The sequence below is a fragment of the Apaloderma vittatum genome, unplaced genomic scaffold (assembly GCF_000703405.1).
Source record: "Apaloderma vittatum isolate BGI_N311 unplaced genomic scaffold, ASM70340v1 scaffold11708, whole genome shotgun sequence".
Classification (NCBI taxonomy): Eukaryota; Metazoa; Chordata; class Aves; order Trogoniformes; family Trogonidae; genus Apaloderma; species Apaloderma vittatum.
The window spans coordinates 11,437-27,271 of record NW_009730242.1 but is presented as its reverse complement, the minus strand read 5'-3'; the positions used below and the strand labels follow the sequence as shown (position 1 = coordinate 27,271).

General features: G+C 40.3%; 1 protein-coding gene across 1 annotated transcript in view; it reads left to right on the top strand.

Moving 5' to 3' along the window:
• Window positions 1-15,835, top strand: part of EIF3A (eukaryotic translation initiation factor 3, subunit A) — a 30,645-nt gene that overhangs the window by 10,234 nt on the left and 4,576 nt on the right. Inside the window, 11 exon segments of the mRNA XM_009874732.1 lie at window positions 199-384; window positions 3,158-3,505; window positions 4,052-4,156; window positions 5,892-6,005; window positions 6,299-6,421; window positions 7,384-7,537; window positions 9,129-9,252; window positions 9,254-9,305; window positions 11,029-11,117; window positions 15,230-15,445; window positions 15,533-15,834. Of these exon segments, the coding sequence (XP_009873034.1) occupies window positions 199-384; window positions 3,158-3,505; window positions 4,052-4,156; window positions 5,892-6,005; window positions 6,299-6,421; window positions 7,384-7,537; window positions 9,129-9,252; window positions 9,254-9,305; window positions 11,029-11,117; window positions 15,230-15,445; window positions 15,533-15,834 (1,813 nt within the window).

Here is a 15,835-nt window from a genome sequence, read left to right as displayed (position 1 = left end):
TGGGGTTTTTATTAACTATGGAAATCAAACTTTTATTCACTGGGCTATTCTGCTGTCATAGTCTGGTATAGCTAAAACTTTTTTTCTGAGAGTAATTTCTACTCAGAGCTTCTATTGACTTAAATTTGTCATAGGCAGAGCAACACAGAAATTCTTTAATAAATACAATCCTTTTTCTTCCTATTTTTTTTCGCAAAGGTTCGCCTTGATCATACTACCCGGACGCTAAGTTTTGGCTCAGATTTGAATTACTGTACTAGAGAAGATGCCCCGCTAGGTCCTCAGCTACAAAGCATGCCTTCTGAGCAGATCAGAAATCAGTTGACTGCGATGTCCTCCGCTCTGGCTAAGGCTCTTGCGGTCATTAAGCCTCCTCATTTACTGGTAAGTCATTGTAAATCTTCTGAAAATGTTGACAAATCCTGACATTTTCCCCATGTACATTATGTGATGTTCATCTGTTGCTCTAATGCAGCTTTTTTTTCTCTTTTTTTTTTAAAGTTTTGCTTTTTGTTATTTTTTTGCTTGTCTGATCAACTGCTCCTTCCGGTAATCTGTTCTCGGTGCAGTGGTAATCAATATTGTTACTGCTCTGCCCTCCCTTCAAAACAAATAGTTGATCCTGAAGTGTTAATATATACAAATGTAGTGTAGCCTTACTGTATTTATTACAAAGTATCCTTCTGCATCTGTTACATACTCATCTGTTCTATTAGATTTGAATTTCTTAGTTTAACAAGACAAGGTAGTTCTGACGTTGTGAGGTCATACGTGAAGGAGTTTTAGCTTTCCTTGACATAGGAAAGGTGGTGAGCTATCTAATGATTAATTTAACGTGGCATTGCAAGGATTTGAGTAGGTGGCGATTGGTACTTTTGTACCTTAGTTTATTTTCAGAGGTGTGTCGCCCTGTTTTTCAGAGCATTGATATAATTTGACAGTAATGATGGGCTTCATGTATATACTTGTGGATTAAGTAGAAACATGAGCTAGTAACTTTGTACCAAAGCTTATTATGTTAGTGAATGTGTTTTCTCAGGTTAGATGCACTGTTTAATTTCATTTTTTTTCAGCTATTTGAGCTTGTGAAGAAGGTCAAATTACTAAATGCACCCAACTAGTTAATGCTTGGTCATAGCTAAGATTGTGTCCAAATGTGTGCAAGAGGCCCGAGTTTAAATTGCCAGTCTTGCACATGTGTATCGGGTTTAGGATACACCAAATAATAACTTGCCCACAGATGGGCCTACAGAGCTGGGATTTCAAAATTTTGCACTTGTGTTTGAAAATCCAAGAGCCTGCTTGCTTTATTCTTGCTGGAGAAACTGCTGTTGTGAAGAACCTGGAATGTGGAATTCACGGTGGAACCTAAACACACGAGCAAAAGATCCCACGACTCAAGAACTGACCCATCCTTGTCGCTCCCTGTCCTTCTCACTGGGGCTGCTGCTTTCAAGGTCGGACTCACCGCTGAGCTCACATTTCAGGTTCTCCAGAGCCCCCTAGGAGCAAGGTGTAAATCAGTCTCGGATTTCCAGCATGCTTTGGTTGTGGCAAGTTAAACCTTCGCTTGTCTTAAAAGAGCAGTGGTAATTTTTCCTTTTTTGCTTTATGTTTATGAAATAGTTCATAGGAAACGTAGCAGATATTTTTTCCATGTGGAAAAAGGCTGATGGCAAAAGATACCCATGTTAGATTTTATTTTTTTTAATACAGGTTGAAATAATAAGAAATATTCTTAAAATGCAAACACATAAAGTAGGACTGTCTCATGATACTTGTTAGCTTCTTTGAAGTTAGCTTGAACATATTTTACCTGTTTTAAAGTGATTAAGATTAAAAATACTTCCATGTAGGTTTTCCCCTAAAAAGATTTTACTAGTGACAGATATATTTGTTGGCTTGAAAGAAAAAAGCTTTCTTTATTTGTACAATTATAGATAGAAATGACAAATAGTCTTAAATTTGACGTGTTAGTACAATTAGCTGGGTAAGACATAAATGCTAGTAATTAAGCTTGTAAAATTGAAGTACCAAGGTTAGTATCAGTCTACATGGTTAGAGGAGCTACAGAACAAGTTGATACCATTTTTTCCTTTGCCAGTCAGATGAAAACTTTTTTTTTAATGTGCTTAAAAAACGTTAATTCATGTTGAATTTGTTGCAATTTGCAAAACCATTAAATTCATCTGAATATTTGCATTTCTCTGTTCGTGGCACCTCTTTAAACACTTGCAGATCTGCAACAAAGCCTAGATGTTTCAGTGTTTTTGTTGAATGCCCTAGGAATGACAGATGACTATAAATACCTCGGAGAGAGCTCACGTATCAAGAGCAGGGTGACTGAGGGCCTGGAGGGAGCTGTTGGGCTGCGGGTTTGGCTGCTCAGTGGACTGATGAAAGTGGGCAACTCCCTGAGCTGGCACAATTAGCACCTCTTGGTGTGTGCTGCAGGAACCTCTGCAGAGATCTGTAGAGCTACTCTTGAGGAGAATCGTAGGGGAGTGAGGAGGCTGCTTAAAGAACAGTCTGTGTGCTAGTGTCTAGAAATCTAGTGCTTTTTATAATTTAATTAACAGGGGTTTATAGACAATGTTTATATCTAAATGGTTGACTCACCAGGTCTTTTTTATCCTGTCACAGATAGCACTTTGTGTCAATTTTGTCTAATTTGTCTATTTTCTCTAATTTTGTCTATTTTGTCTAATGTGTTTGGAAGAAAACAAAACTTTAAAACCAAGGGAGTTTGGTGAAATATAGTACATGTAGTGCTATGCTTGCTAACACATGCAGAGACAAACAAGATTGATCCCCCAACCCCCTTTCAGTTAGAGTCTTAAGTATCAGTGACATACGGGTGTGCAATATTTTTTTATAAGGAAAAAAGCCTGCAACTGTCATACTTAAGATGTGTTGCAGAATATTGATTTTTACAGGCAGCTTTCTCCCTGCACATGGATTTTTTGTCAGTTGATATGACCGTGCACACCACTTGGGTGAGCGATGAGATTTGCCATTACAGTTTTACTTCCATGCAGTTGGCAAATTTGGAGAGTAAAACTAACTTAGAGTTTTCTTTGAGAAGCATTTGCTACGCTTTCTGCCTTTTTAAAGAGACGCTATATACATCATTGTCTTATTCTTAATTTAAATTCAGCAAGAGAAAGAAGAACAACATCAGCTGGCAGTCACTGCCTTCTTGAAAAACTCAAGGAAGGAGCATCAGCGTATTCTTGCGCGTCGTCAGACTATAGAGGAGAGAAAAGAGCGCCTTGAAAGTTTAAACATTCAGCGAGAGAAAGAAGAACTGGAGCAACGTGAAGCAGAATTACAAAAAGTCCGGAAAGCTGAAGAAGAGAGGCTGCGCCAGGAGGCAAAGGAGAGAGAGAAGGAGCGCATCCTGCAAGAGCATGAACAAATCAAGAAGAAGACTGTTCGTGAGCGCTTGGAGCAGATTAAGAAGACTGAACTGGGAGCCAAAGCCTTTAAAGATATTGATATTGAGGTAGACAACTTCTTATTGAAGTTTTGAGTTAGCTTTTATTTTTATGCTTTTGGTGTTAAATCGCTAGGCTGTCTGAGTTTCATGGGTTTTACTAGTTCTACACTGTAACTGGTCTTATAAACTGCCTCTTTTAAAAATGAGACAGTTTGACACAAGTATTTTATTTGTTCAACAATGTAAGTAAACCTTAATTCTGAGTTCAGGTAGGACCTCTTTTACCTGGAGGAGTTAAGTCCAGCTATTTAAGGGGGGGTGTGCACCTTCACCCCTTAGCTTTGTTGCTTGAACAGTATCTGAAATACAAAACAGATCTGCAGGTCCAATTTTGTAGTACGTAGACTTTGTCTGAGTTGAAAACCAAGATACAGATGCTTTACAGAGTTTTACAAAAAATAAAATACGAGTTACTCAGAGGAGAGGAAAAGAAACTGAGAATGTTTCTGAAGCAAATTAGTTTAAAAGCTAAGGGGGAAATGCAGAGAAATGTAAATAAATAAATAAATAAAGGTTGTTTCATTTTCTGTTGGTAACTTTGCTTGCTTGTAGGATCTTGAAGAACTGGATCCTGACTTCATTATGGCTAAACAAGTGGAACAGCTTGAAAAGGAAAAGAAGGAACTTCAGGAACGTCTGAAGAATCAGGAGAAAAAGGTACAATGTAGGAAGAGTACAAAACCACATCTGTACAGCACTTCAGTTAGTGATTGTGAACTCCTGTATTTACCCATATATATATATATATATATATTCACATAAAATATTATATGTTATAATAATATGGAGTTAATGTTACTGTATGAAACTACAAAAAAAGGTAAATGAGGTTAAAAGCTAAGTTAGTTTCTAGTATCAGTGCACAAATCTGTTCTAATTACTGGAGTTAGTTTCAAAGTGGACCCTTAAGCTGTATGTGAACTGAGTCTTAGTTGGGAAGATTTGTAATTGGAAAATGTTCAGAGAAGATTAAACGTTCACAGAAGGTGAAGCCATTACAGAGAAGCTAAATTTAATTAGTTCTGTTAGTCTTCACTGAAACGGAGGAAATTCCTCTGCTACAGCCCTTCTAGATGACTGAATAGGATCTGCCTGAAATGTGGGTTGTTGAAACTGCAAAGCTGTGAGGAACATGTTGTCATAGTAAAGAGAAATAAATAGTCTGAGCAAGGTGAAACTTACCCAGGACTTGGGAGAGTATTGAAGAATGAAATCGAGGTTGTGTGTTACAGTTGGCAGTTCAGTTCACTTAAAACTGGCTTGATACTGGAAAGTGCAAGTTATTTAGAAAGGTTCTAATGAGGATCTTTTATGCTGCTGGCCTGTAAGCCTGATGCGCAAATGGAAAAGTAGCAGAAAATTCAACAGAATTAGTAGTCACCGGTGTAAATATGATCCACCCAGAAAGGTCAGCACAGGTTCTATAGAAGAATCGTAAACCAGGGCATCCTCTTGGAGTTCTCTGAAGCTGTCAAACATATGAGTAAGGGTGGTCTGATTGGTAAAAAGCTTTTCACGAAGTTCATAACCAAGGAAAACTGTGGGGTAAAAAAGAGTCTTTCACTGAAGTTCAGTTTACATAGATATAAAATACTCTGTGTATTTTCGGGGAAAAAAAGATGCCCCAGTCTTTAGTTTCACATCTTAAATGATGGGCTCCAAACTTAACGTTCTTAGTCAGCAATGAGAACTGTCTGCAGTCCTGGTCTCTTTACCTCAAAAAGGATGCAGTTGTACTGGAAGTTTGGGAGAAGACCGATGTGAATTACCGGTGATGTGGATTGGCTTCTGTGTGAGAAATGTCCAAGTAAAATAGTATCCATGTCTGAAAGATCCTCGAGAGGGAGGATGTGGTGGCAGACTGTAAGAGTGTACCTGTGGTAAGAGCTGGTGATGGGGAGCAGTTGTTTGTTCTTGCACTGACTGCAAGGGATGATGAAGCACTGAATGAAGCAAGTAGGAGCTCAGAACTATTCGTAGGTGGGTCTTCCTGCTGCGAGCCATAGACACGTGGGGTTCTTTCCAAAGTACGTTGTGCATGAAGAGCCTCTCTGAATTCAAAAGGGCAAGGGGAGAAATAGAATAATGGGTAATAAATACCAAAAAATAAATCAACACAGGAGCTGAAAATCAATGATGCTAAGAGAGTATTGTGTGTGTGCCTGCCTCTATTCTTGCATGCTTGCCCAGGAGTGCGTTTGGTTGCTGGTGGTGGAGGCAGGTTCTTGGTTGGGTGAACCTTTGATGTGGCGTAAGGTTCTTACGTAACAATAGGAGGTATATTGGAGGAGTCTCCAGGTACTGAGGTTTTCTTTGGGGGGTGCTGGACATTGAGTCTTCCAGATGTGGTGTTTGTGTTATAACATGCTAAAGGTATATTATCTTTATTTAGATTGACTATTTTGAAAGAGCGAAGCGCTTAGAAGAAATTCCTTTAATAAAGACTGCATACGAGGAGCAAAGAGTGCATGATATGGAGCTGTGGGAGCAACAGGAAGAAGAAAGGGTGAGAATTTTTGGTTCAGATGGTAATGATAACATCCATTAGCAATGAATGAAGAAGTCGTTTTTTCACTGTCCTTTTTCCCCAGCTCAGTGCAAGGGAAGAAGGGAAAAAGGTGATGTGAACAATGAAGCATTAGCTTTGTAATTTCATTGTGCTAGTGAACAGGGGAGTATCTTTTGTCTTGGATCTGAAAGAGGAGAAGATAATTTCTCTTTCTGGTGACCGAGGTAGATTGAATGCAAATATATAGTGAGATTTTACTTTATAATACTATTTATATTTTCTATTTTTAGATCACCACTTTGCAGCTGGAGCGCGAGAAAGCCCTTGAGCACAAGAACAGACTCTCAAGGATGTTGGAGGATAGAGATCTATTTGAAGCCAGGCTCAAAGCATCACGACGAACAGTTTATGAGGTACGCAAGATTCCCCTGAAGTGAGGAACTAAACTTGTGAACCACTTATTCTTCATGAAAGCTATAAATAAATTAGTGTCCAGAATGGTTCAGGATTACAGAATTGTTTACTTTCCGCTTTGACTAAAAAAATAATAAACCCCCTAATTCTTGCACCCATTCCTAGATGTTATCACTTTACAGTATTTTACAACTTCTGGAATAGCTTGTATGGAAAATTTGATAGGTAAATTATTTATTTCAATATAGGTATTGGTAAGAGATCATTGGGTATAGTATGAACAACCAGCTCTATCTGTACTTGGACTTCGGATAATGGGATAATACTGATAGTAACACTGATGCTGACAAATAGATAAAAATACTTATCTGTTTTTTCATCTTATTGTTTGAATCTGGAAGTTATTTTGTCAGTTCAAGTATTTGGTACTTCAAGATGTATTGTATGTTAGTAAAATTTGGTAACAGATTGGACAACGAGTCAGGCAAAGAACTGTGCCTTTGTTTCTTGCTCTACGTTTTAAAAATTCTCCATTTGGTGTTTATAGCTTTGAGTATTCTATGCAGCAGTAAGAACCAGTTTTAAGAAAAGGCAAAATAGGTGTTATGTTAAAATAAGGAACTGCATATTATTCTTTGCAACAATGTAGGTAATTTTAGGTAATGTTTTTTAGGTACAGGTAGATTATTATTCAGGTAATTCCTTTCCTGAAAAAGCAGATGGAGGATGAAAATTGTGCATGTCGGTTGTCTTTCTCCTAAGTAGGAGTGTGTTCCTGTACAAGAAACCAATTGCAGAAAAGGTTGTAAACAGCAAGTATTTGTTTTTCAGTGGAGGAACGTTTATTAACTTTGTTGCAGTTAGTTTGTGTTTCTGTGTGCTTTATTTAGCAATTTATGTAACAGTCTGGCTCATAAAGGTTACAGTGTTGGTTTTTTCATGTGTTTTCTTTGTATTTCAGGATAAGCTCAAGCAGTTCCAGGAACGGTTAGCAGAAGAGAGGCGTAACCGTTTGGAAGAACGCAAGAAACAACGTAAAGAAGAGAGGCGCATTACTTACTACAGAGAAAAGGAGGAAGAGGAACAAAGACTACGAGAAGAACAGCTGCTTAAAGGTAGAGTCACAGAATCATGGAATGTCTTAGGTTGGAAGGGACCGCAGAGATCATCTAATCCAACCTCCCTGCCATGGGCAGGGTTACCTTTAACTGGACCAGGTTACTCAAGGCCTCATCCAACCTGGCCTCGAACATCTCCAGGGAGTCCAGACACAGCCTCTCTGGGCAATTTATTCCGAAGTCTTGCCACCCTCGGACTGAAGAATTTCTTCCTAAGATCTAATCTAAACCTATTCTCTCTCAATTTAAACCCGTTTCACCTTGTCCTATCAGTGGGGACACTCTTGTAAAAAGTCCCTCCCCAGCTGTCCTAAAGGTTCCCTTCAGGTACTGGAAGGCAGCTATTAGGTCCCCCTGAAGTCTTCTCTTTTCCAGACTGAACAATCCCAGCTCCCGCAGCCTGTCCTCATAGCAGAGGTGCTCCAGCCCCTGGATCATCTTTGTGGCCTCCTCTGAACTTGTTCCAACAGATCCACGTCCCTCTTATGATGGGGACACCAGAACTGGGCGCAGTATTCAAGGTGGGGTCCCACAAGAGCAGAGTAAAGGGGGAGAATCCCCTCTCTCGACCTGCTGACCACGCTTCTCTTGATACATCCCAGGGTGCAGTTGTCCTTCCAGGTTGCATGAGCGCCCTGCCGGCTCAGGCGGAGCTTCCTGTCTATCAGCACCCCCAAGTCCTTCTCTTCAAGGCTACTCTCAACCCACTCTGTGCCCAGTTTGTATTTGTGCCTAGAACTGGCCCAACCTGGGTGCAGGACCTTGCATTTTGACGTGTTGAAGCTCAGGCAGTTCACACTTGAGAAATGGTCCAGTGCAGAGATCGTGACTATTTTATCCCTTGCATCCTTGACGCATTCCAGATGTGTCTGCAGCTAACTTGTGGTTTCCCCGTATGGAGGACGTATTTTCACTTCCGGTCTATGGTGACAGCTGGGTTAATTGCTATTAGCTGCTGCACCTTTACACCTTATGTAATTGTAAGCGACTCTGACACCTTTCGTTATGAATTGCTTTATCTGGTGATCTGTTTCAAGCCTTTAGAAGAGAAAAGGAGGTAGGCATCCTGTAAGGTAAATTGCTGTCCTACTTGTCACTTGGTGGATGAAGATTTTATGTATCAGAGTTCATAATTCTGCAATATTTAAAAACCAAATGAACAAAACCCTAAGCAGTTCTGAATACCAAATTCAGGATAGCTGACATTGATAACTTGGGTTTTTGTCTGACCTTTTCTAAGGCAGGGATTCTCTACCACGCTTGAAGTTGTTACTGATATTTTAGCTGTCACATTTGTGGACTGTACATAAAGTTAAGGGAACATTTTCTTCCCTTTCTCACTAGCTGATGTTCAGGATGCCACATTAATGGATTTATTAGGGATTTTTTTTTTTTCCTTTAAGTTAGGATAACTAGAGAAAATGGGTTCCATGGTTAAACACGTCCTGAGAAATGCTTGGAGTTCTTTTAATATTTTTTAATACGGAGTCAAAAGGGAGAGACTGTATTTTATAACCCTTACATGGATACAGCAAAGTAACGGAATTAATATTTGTAATACATTCTCTATATATTTGCATTTCTGCAGAGCGTGAGGAAAAGGAACGCATTGAGCGTGAGAAACGTGAGCAGGAACAGCGAGAATACCAGGAACGTGTCAAAAAACTGGAAGAACTGGAGAAGAAGAAACGTCAAAGAGAAATGGAGATAGTAGCGTCGTCGAGAAGAAGAAAGGAGAGGTCTGGACGACCCGTTTTCAAGAAAGGTAGGTAGTAACTGCAGGTTTGTTTCCTGTTGGACTGCTGCTGCCTCTGTAGATTACGTGGAAGAAGATGGTAGTGTTGCAAAATCATAGGTTTGGTTTGGTTTTGATTTCAGTTGTAGCATAAGTGACTAATTTAATAGTTAATTTATTGTCACTTAGTTTCAGCTGATTTATAAGGATCTGGAATCTGTAGTTTGTTACTAAAATAAATCAAAGAACCTAGGATCTCCAAGCTGTAAAAATTAAACAGGTAAAGACTAAAACAAATATTTAATAAAATTTTCTTTAATAGAAAAGAAGGAAAGCTGTATTTGAAGCAAGTGTAGTGACTCGTGCCAAAGTCAGGAACTAGAGTAGATATCAAAGGAAAATCCCAGACTAAACAAATAAGCATAGTTTTATATTTTAGAAGAAATATGCAGTAACATAAAACATCAAAACAAGAGGTATGTGCAGCTTCCTGTTTACATGTGGAAGTATTGGGAAAATTATTATCCAAATCCAACAGGAAACAAAGTTATTTGCAAATAAATGTTTAATGATTTAAGAGGATGTAATGTGAGCACCACAAACCTCCTATGCTCCCACTTTTTCAGAACTTACCAATAGGAAAACTCGTTTTAAATTTCATTCACCAAGCTGTGATCTTTGTTAAATTCGTATTTCTTGAGTGACAGTATGAAAGTAAGCGATCAGAGCTTGTATAAATTGCTTTTGGTAGTCTTATCAGGTAAATAATCAACTCCAGTGCTTTTTACCTAAGAGGTACTCCTAACCATGGGCACCTGATTATGTGAAGAACCTGGCTTGGATTCTGAGAGATATCTGTACCACTTCAAAAATACCATTCGCAGTTTTGGGATTCTTTCTTTGCTCACCCTTGTTTGGGTTCATTTCAAAAAGATTTAAGTAGACGGTCCTGGAGTGGTAGATGTGCAACATTTTGCGCAGCCTGTGTATCGCTTCGACAAATAAAAATGCTTTTCAAAGAGCAGTTTAAAACCAGAACACCCTTTCATAAAGAGATTGTGTGTTTATGTGAAATCAGGTATTTTATGTGGTTTACCTAATTTGCTTCCAGCTGTATTAGAACTAGTTTAAATGGTTTGTGTTTGTCCAGCAAAGGGGAGAGACATTTTATTAAAAAAGGAGAGACTTTATTAAAAAACCCCAAACTGTTATTGTTCTGCCCTGCATCAAAGCAACCTGTGTGAATCACAAGTACCTCACCTGTTTGGTGCATTGAGGTACTCAGAACAAAATGATCTCTGCTCCAGAGAGCTTCACTTACCTTTTCTGATGTGATCAGAAAGCACAAAACCAAATAATCGTTTGAATTCTTTCCCACTGTCATTAAGCAGCAGGAAAGTGACGCTATGAGAACTTTTTCATATTTAATAGGTGGTAGCTATGGCTCACTTGAACTATTGTTCACATACTTATTCATAAACTTCTTAGTGTGCTTGCTTGTATCCTACTCTAGCAGTAAAGTTTGTGGCACACGGGAAACAGTATTTTTTTTTAAATTGTGCCAGACACAGTAAAGTTAGTCAGTTAAGACCATAGTTAAGTTATTCAAACTCCTGACAATTCAGTGTTCCCTACAGTGTAACAAGTGAGTTTTTAACGACAGACCTATGCTCCGAGAGGAGTAAATTACATGTTGCATATCTTCACCTTAAAGCGGTCAGAGAGAATGTTCCTGATTTCTTTTGACTTACAGGAATCCCGTTGGGGTGACAGGGAGTCTGAAAGCTCCTGGAGAAGAGGTGGTGAGCCAGAATCCGAGTGGCGACGAGCACCACTGGAAAGGTAATCGTTGGGTTCCTGAGCACTGGTTGTGTTGGACTCAGAATATGTGGGTTTCCTTTTTGTTGTTCCTGCTAAAGCTGCATGAGCTGAATAATAGCTCCTGCCTTTACACCTCTGAACGTTACCCGTTAAAAATTGCTTTGCAAGGATCTCAAAATGAAACAGAGGTTTTTATCTTGCATCCTTGTTCAGATAACATTCCTGGTTTTTTTTAGCTTAGATATGTGAAAGCTGGCAGTCATGTTCTGCATGTGATAAACAACTTGTTTACTTGGTTTCTTTCTTAAATTAAAAATTTCTCTCCCACTCAAACATTAGTGTCAGTTGAATAAATACAGAATGGGGAAGCTGGATGACAAAACTCTTGGAGATTTTCTGTTTAGAAAACTGACAGTGTATCAGAATAGTAAAGTCAAAAATCAGAGTCGTAAATTATTCAAGTCCCAGAGTGAGTCACAGAGGACAAAATATATGCCATAAACTAAAACAAAGTTCTGAAAGACAGCATTGAACAGAAGGGAAGGATTTCGGAAGAAAATTTTTCTGAAAGTACTTTGCGCTTAAAAAGCCCCACCCCAAATAGCAAATAGCACTTCTTCACGTCTGTATATACTAGGACTTTTGGATATGTTCACTAGTAATGAAGACTGCTTATAAGGTTGTGGAAAACTAAGATCTTTGACTTTTGTCCATCCCTCTGCTCCACAACAGGATGAGCTGTACCCAAAATATTTCTGATGCTGCATGTCTAGTTGTTCTTAAAAGCCTGTGCTGGTGGCTGTGCCACTGCGTGTTCCAGTTGGCAGTATATTTTATTGCTTAATTAGCCTTCCAGGTAGATAGATTTTTATAAATGTCTAATTGCCAGTGCAGCAATTTAAGTCCATTACAGGTTACTCTGACTCCAGTGGAAGCAAATTAAATTAATCTTTCTCTCTCTAGTAATTTCTTCTAACATATTGGAAGAGTACGATCTCTCAATAAACAAAATAATCTTTCAGTCTTCCCTTAAAAGCTGTGTTGCCATTCTTGTAGTGATCTACTTTCGCATGAATTGAGAAATCGAAAATTGGGTGAAACTCCTTTAACTATTAACCTGTTGCAGAAGTGTATAATGCATCTATTTTTATGCATCAATCCGGTGTTATTTTCACACAGCACAGTACGGGTGTCCCATATTAATTTTTGAACCATTATAGCATAGAGTTTTTCTGAGGAAGTGGTGTCTTAGTTATTTCTCGTTCAACTTCTGTAGAAATTAAGCTGAGTTTGAGCAATGTTCCTCAATTATTTCATTTTTCCTGAACTTGGGAAATAGCAACGTAAGTGATGACAGTCGGACATAATTGCAGAAGAAAGGTGTAATTCTCTGTTAGCCCCTAGTCTACCTTCAGTTGGATTTTAACCCTAGAGGGAAAACGTGTTGGATACAAAGAGAGTAGTACAAACCCTAACTGTGGGTAAAGTAATTCCAAAATATACTCCGGAGTCAAGTGATAAAGGCAGTAACATAGAGGACAGAGCATCGGATTTAATTTGGAGCCTGTACCTAGCGGCAAGCACAGCTGTTGGCTACATGTGTTCCCAGGTCCTTGTGGATGTCGGTGCGAGGAGAGAAGCTGTAAAATGTGTCTCTCAGACAATTTCTCGTGGCAGTGTTGGTATCTGGGTCCTTCCAGTCCTGGAGCAGCCAGTTGTACCGTGTGGCAGTCTCCAGAGTGCTGGGCTCCAGGTGATCGCTGTGTTCCAGTGTTCTCAGTCTTTTCCATATCGTGGGTTACAAGAAAGATTACAAAAAGGTAGGAGAGTCCAGCAAGGGCTGTCTGTCTCTGGGACAGCTGGTGGTTTTGTTAGGAGTTACAACTAGACTGTGGGTATTTGCCTTGTTCCTTCAATTAATGAGGTAATAAAATTTTATATGGAAGAGAAGAAAGCCAGTCCTGATATTAAAAAAAAAATTAAAAATATCGAGATGGTAGGAATAAGAAGCTAACATAATGTAGGAGTTAAATTAAAAGCCAGTTGATTTCACAGAGAAAGTCATTTTATGGTGGTACCTGTTGTTTCCTGATCACAGGAAATACATAAAATGCTGTCAGGAACTGGGCACTTGGTTATGGAAGCAGTGACAAGTGGCAGGGCATTGCTGCAGGCTCCCATACTCAGTACGGCTCGTTAGAGCTATTACTGCCACATACTGCTGCCCCAGAGGATCAGCGAGTGCTCGTGGTCAAGAAATACTAAAAAGCCAAAAAGTACAGAAAAGAGGAGCTGACCTCTATTTTATGTCTGTGCTGTTTGGGCCTGAGGTAAGACAAGCAAAAAAAAGTTACAAACCTGTAACAGTGGTGGATACTGTAGTGTGAACTCTGCCAGCAAATTTTTGCTGTATTTGGTAAAGCTGTCTGAGTGCTTTCAGCTCTCATGGGTCTGTGCGTAGGGTTTCTGGAGGTTATTGAAAAATGCGTAACAGCAACTGGGTTGTGTTGCCAGGGAGTGCCATTCAATGATATTCTTAGCATTTATGCACTCCTCTTAAATTCAGTAAACTTTTAAAGTAGGAGTTGGGATTCTAAGAGGGAAGGAAGGACAAAACTGAAATATGAACACTGAAGTTGTCAAACAAGCTAAAAAATAGAAAAACAGCAGAGGCATAATTTCAGCCGCAAGTAGTCATTAAAAAATTAAAGTAGTAATAATCTAAAAATGGATTTAAAAATCCTAACCCCCTGAAGCAGTACCTACGTGTGAATTAATGCTTGTTCATTTGATGAACTTTATAACCATTTCTCTACATGTCTTTTATGTCAAAATAATCAGATTTTTCAAAGTACATTATCCAATTTGAATCTAAATGGAAGTTAACAGTCTCCATGTCTTGTTTTTCTCTCACAGCTCAATGATAATTGCATCCTCCCTTGTTCTTCCAAAACCAGGAAATACGCTGCTCACAGTTCCTCGACATTCTTGAGATGCAGAGTTGTGGCAAACTGTTGCCTCTTTTTTCTTACCTCTTGGAGGCCTGCATCTGTTGTTTTGTAGCAAGTCCTTGCTGGTTTTTTGTTTACATCTCACCAGCACAGTGGATTTCTAAACCTGTGGGGTTTTGTTCTGACTTGGTTTTTTGAATCCATGAGACTCAACCTCAGCGCAGCTTATTTTGTCATGTCAGGAAGCAGGCACCAGTACATTTCTACGATGTACTATTCCTTGTTTCTTTTTATAGCTGAGGAAATAGTTTAGGAAAGTTAATTTCCTGAAATACAGAAATTAATCTGGTGACAAAGCCAAGGTTTGTGGTCTTAAATGTGTGTGGAAAGTCCTGCAGATATGAAACTAAACGTCCAGAGAAGTGACAAGAGTGGAAAGCTCTAGCCATTGCTCAGCAGCATCTGATCTTTTCAGTGTTACAGATCCAAAAACTTCAAAGGCGAACTGATGACTCAGTAGCCCAGGGAAAATTGTCACCAGTTCTTGACTTCCCACATACACCCTAGGAAGGAGAGTCGGTGCAAGCACCGATAACCTGCCAGAGCCTGGTGCACCGCTTCTTGCATCAGGCAGAAGGGGTTGAGTCATGAGTTTACTGTGTTGTCCTGCCCTGTCTAGTTGTGGATGCTTCTCAGTGAAAGTATTGGCCCTCTGTTGGGCTGGAACTGGGCCAGAGGGCATGAAAACAGGGGTTGAAATATAGGGCTGGCACGGGCATAAAGGAGGGGGAGCCTTAGCTGGTGGTTGTAGAATTTTTTAGTATTGGTTCCTTGAGACTTAGCTCGAGTTTGTCAAATTAGGCTCAGTGTAAAAGCCAAACCTCTTCTCGGTCGTGTTGCAGCAGGTAACAAACAGGGGACTATACTCATCCCCTTCAAACTGTAGTTTTGAAGGAGATTATAAACTGTTTGTTTTACCAAAGCTGTAGGGACGGTGACCTCCCACTTCCCCGTAGCAACAAAGGCACTTATAAAGTTTGAAAATGGCAAGCTCTGTAAACGCGTCTGCGATCACACATACATTAAAAAGTGGCCTTGAGGGTTTTGATACTGTCGATCTAATATGTAAAGCTTTCTTTGATGTCAGCTTCTGCTTTTTGCTTGTTCCCTGTGGTTTAATAGAGATTGGCGTCGAGGAGAAGCAAGAGAAGATGAAAGGTCCTTCCGGCGAGGGGATGATCTGCCTCGGCGAGGGGATGATCTGCCCCGACGTGGTGCTCCAGAAGAAAAAGAACGTCCTCCTACGGAATCCACAGAGGACAAGCCACCTAGGCGTGAAGGGGACGAGGACCGGCCACCTAGGCGTGAAGGGGACGAGGACAGGCCACCCAGACGTGGGTTGGATGACGACAGAGCGAGCTGGCGGGCTGCAGAAGACGACAGGGGTCCCAGGCGGGGAATGGATGACGACAGAGGTCCCAGGAGGGGAATGGATGACGACAGGGGTCCCAGGCGGGGAATGGATGACGACAGAGGTCCCAGGCGGGGCATGGATGACGACAGGGGTCCCAGGCGGGGATTGGATGACGACAGGGGTCCCAGGCGGGGCATGGATGACGACAGGCCACCCAGGCGCGCTTTGGATGATGACAGGCCACCCAGGCGTGGCTTGGATGATGACAGAGGCAGTTGGCGCGCAGCAGATGACGACAGAGGACCCAGGCGTGGGTTGGATGACGACAGGCCGCCCAGACGGGCGCTGGATGATAACAGGACAGCCAGGCGTGG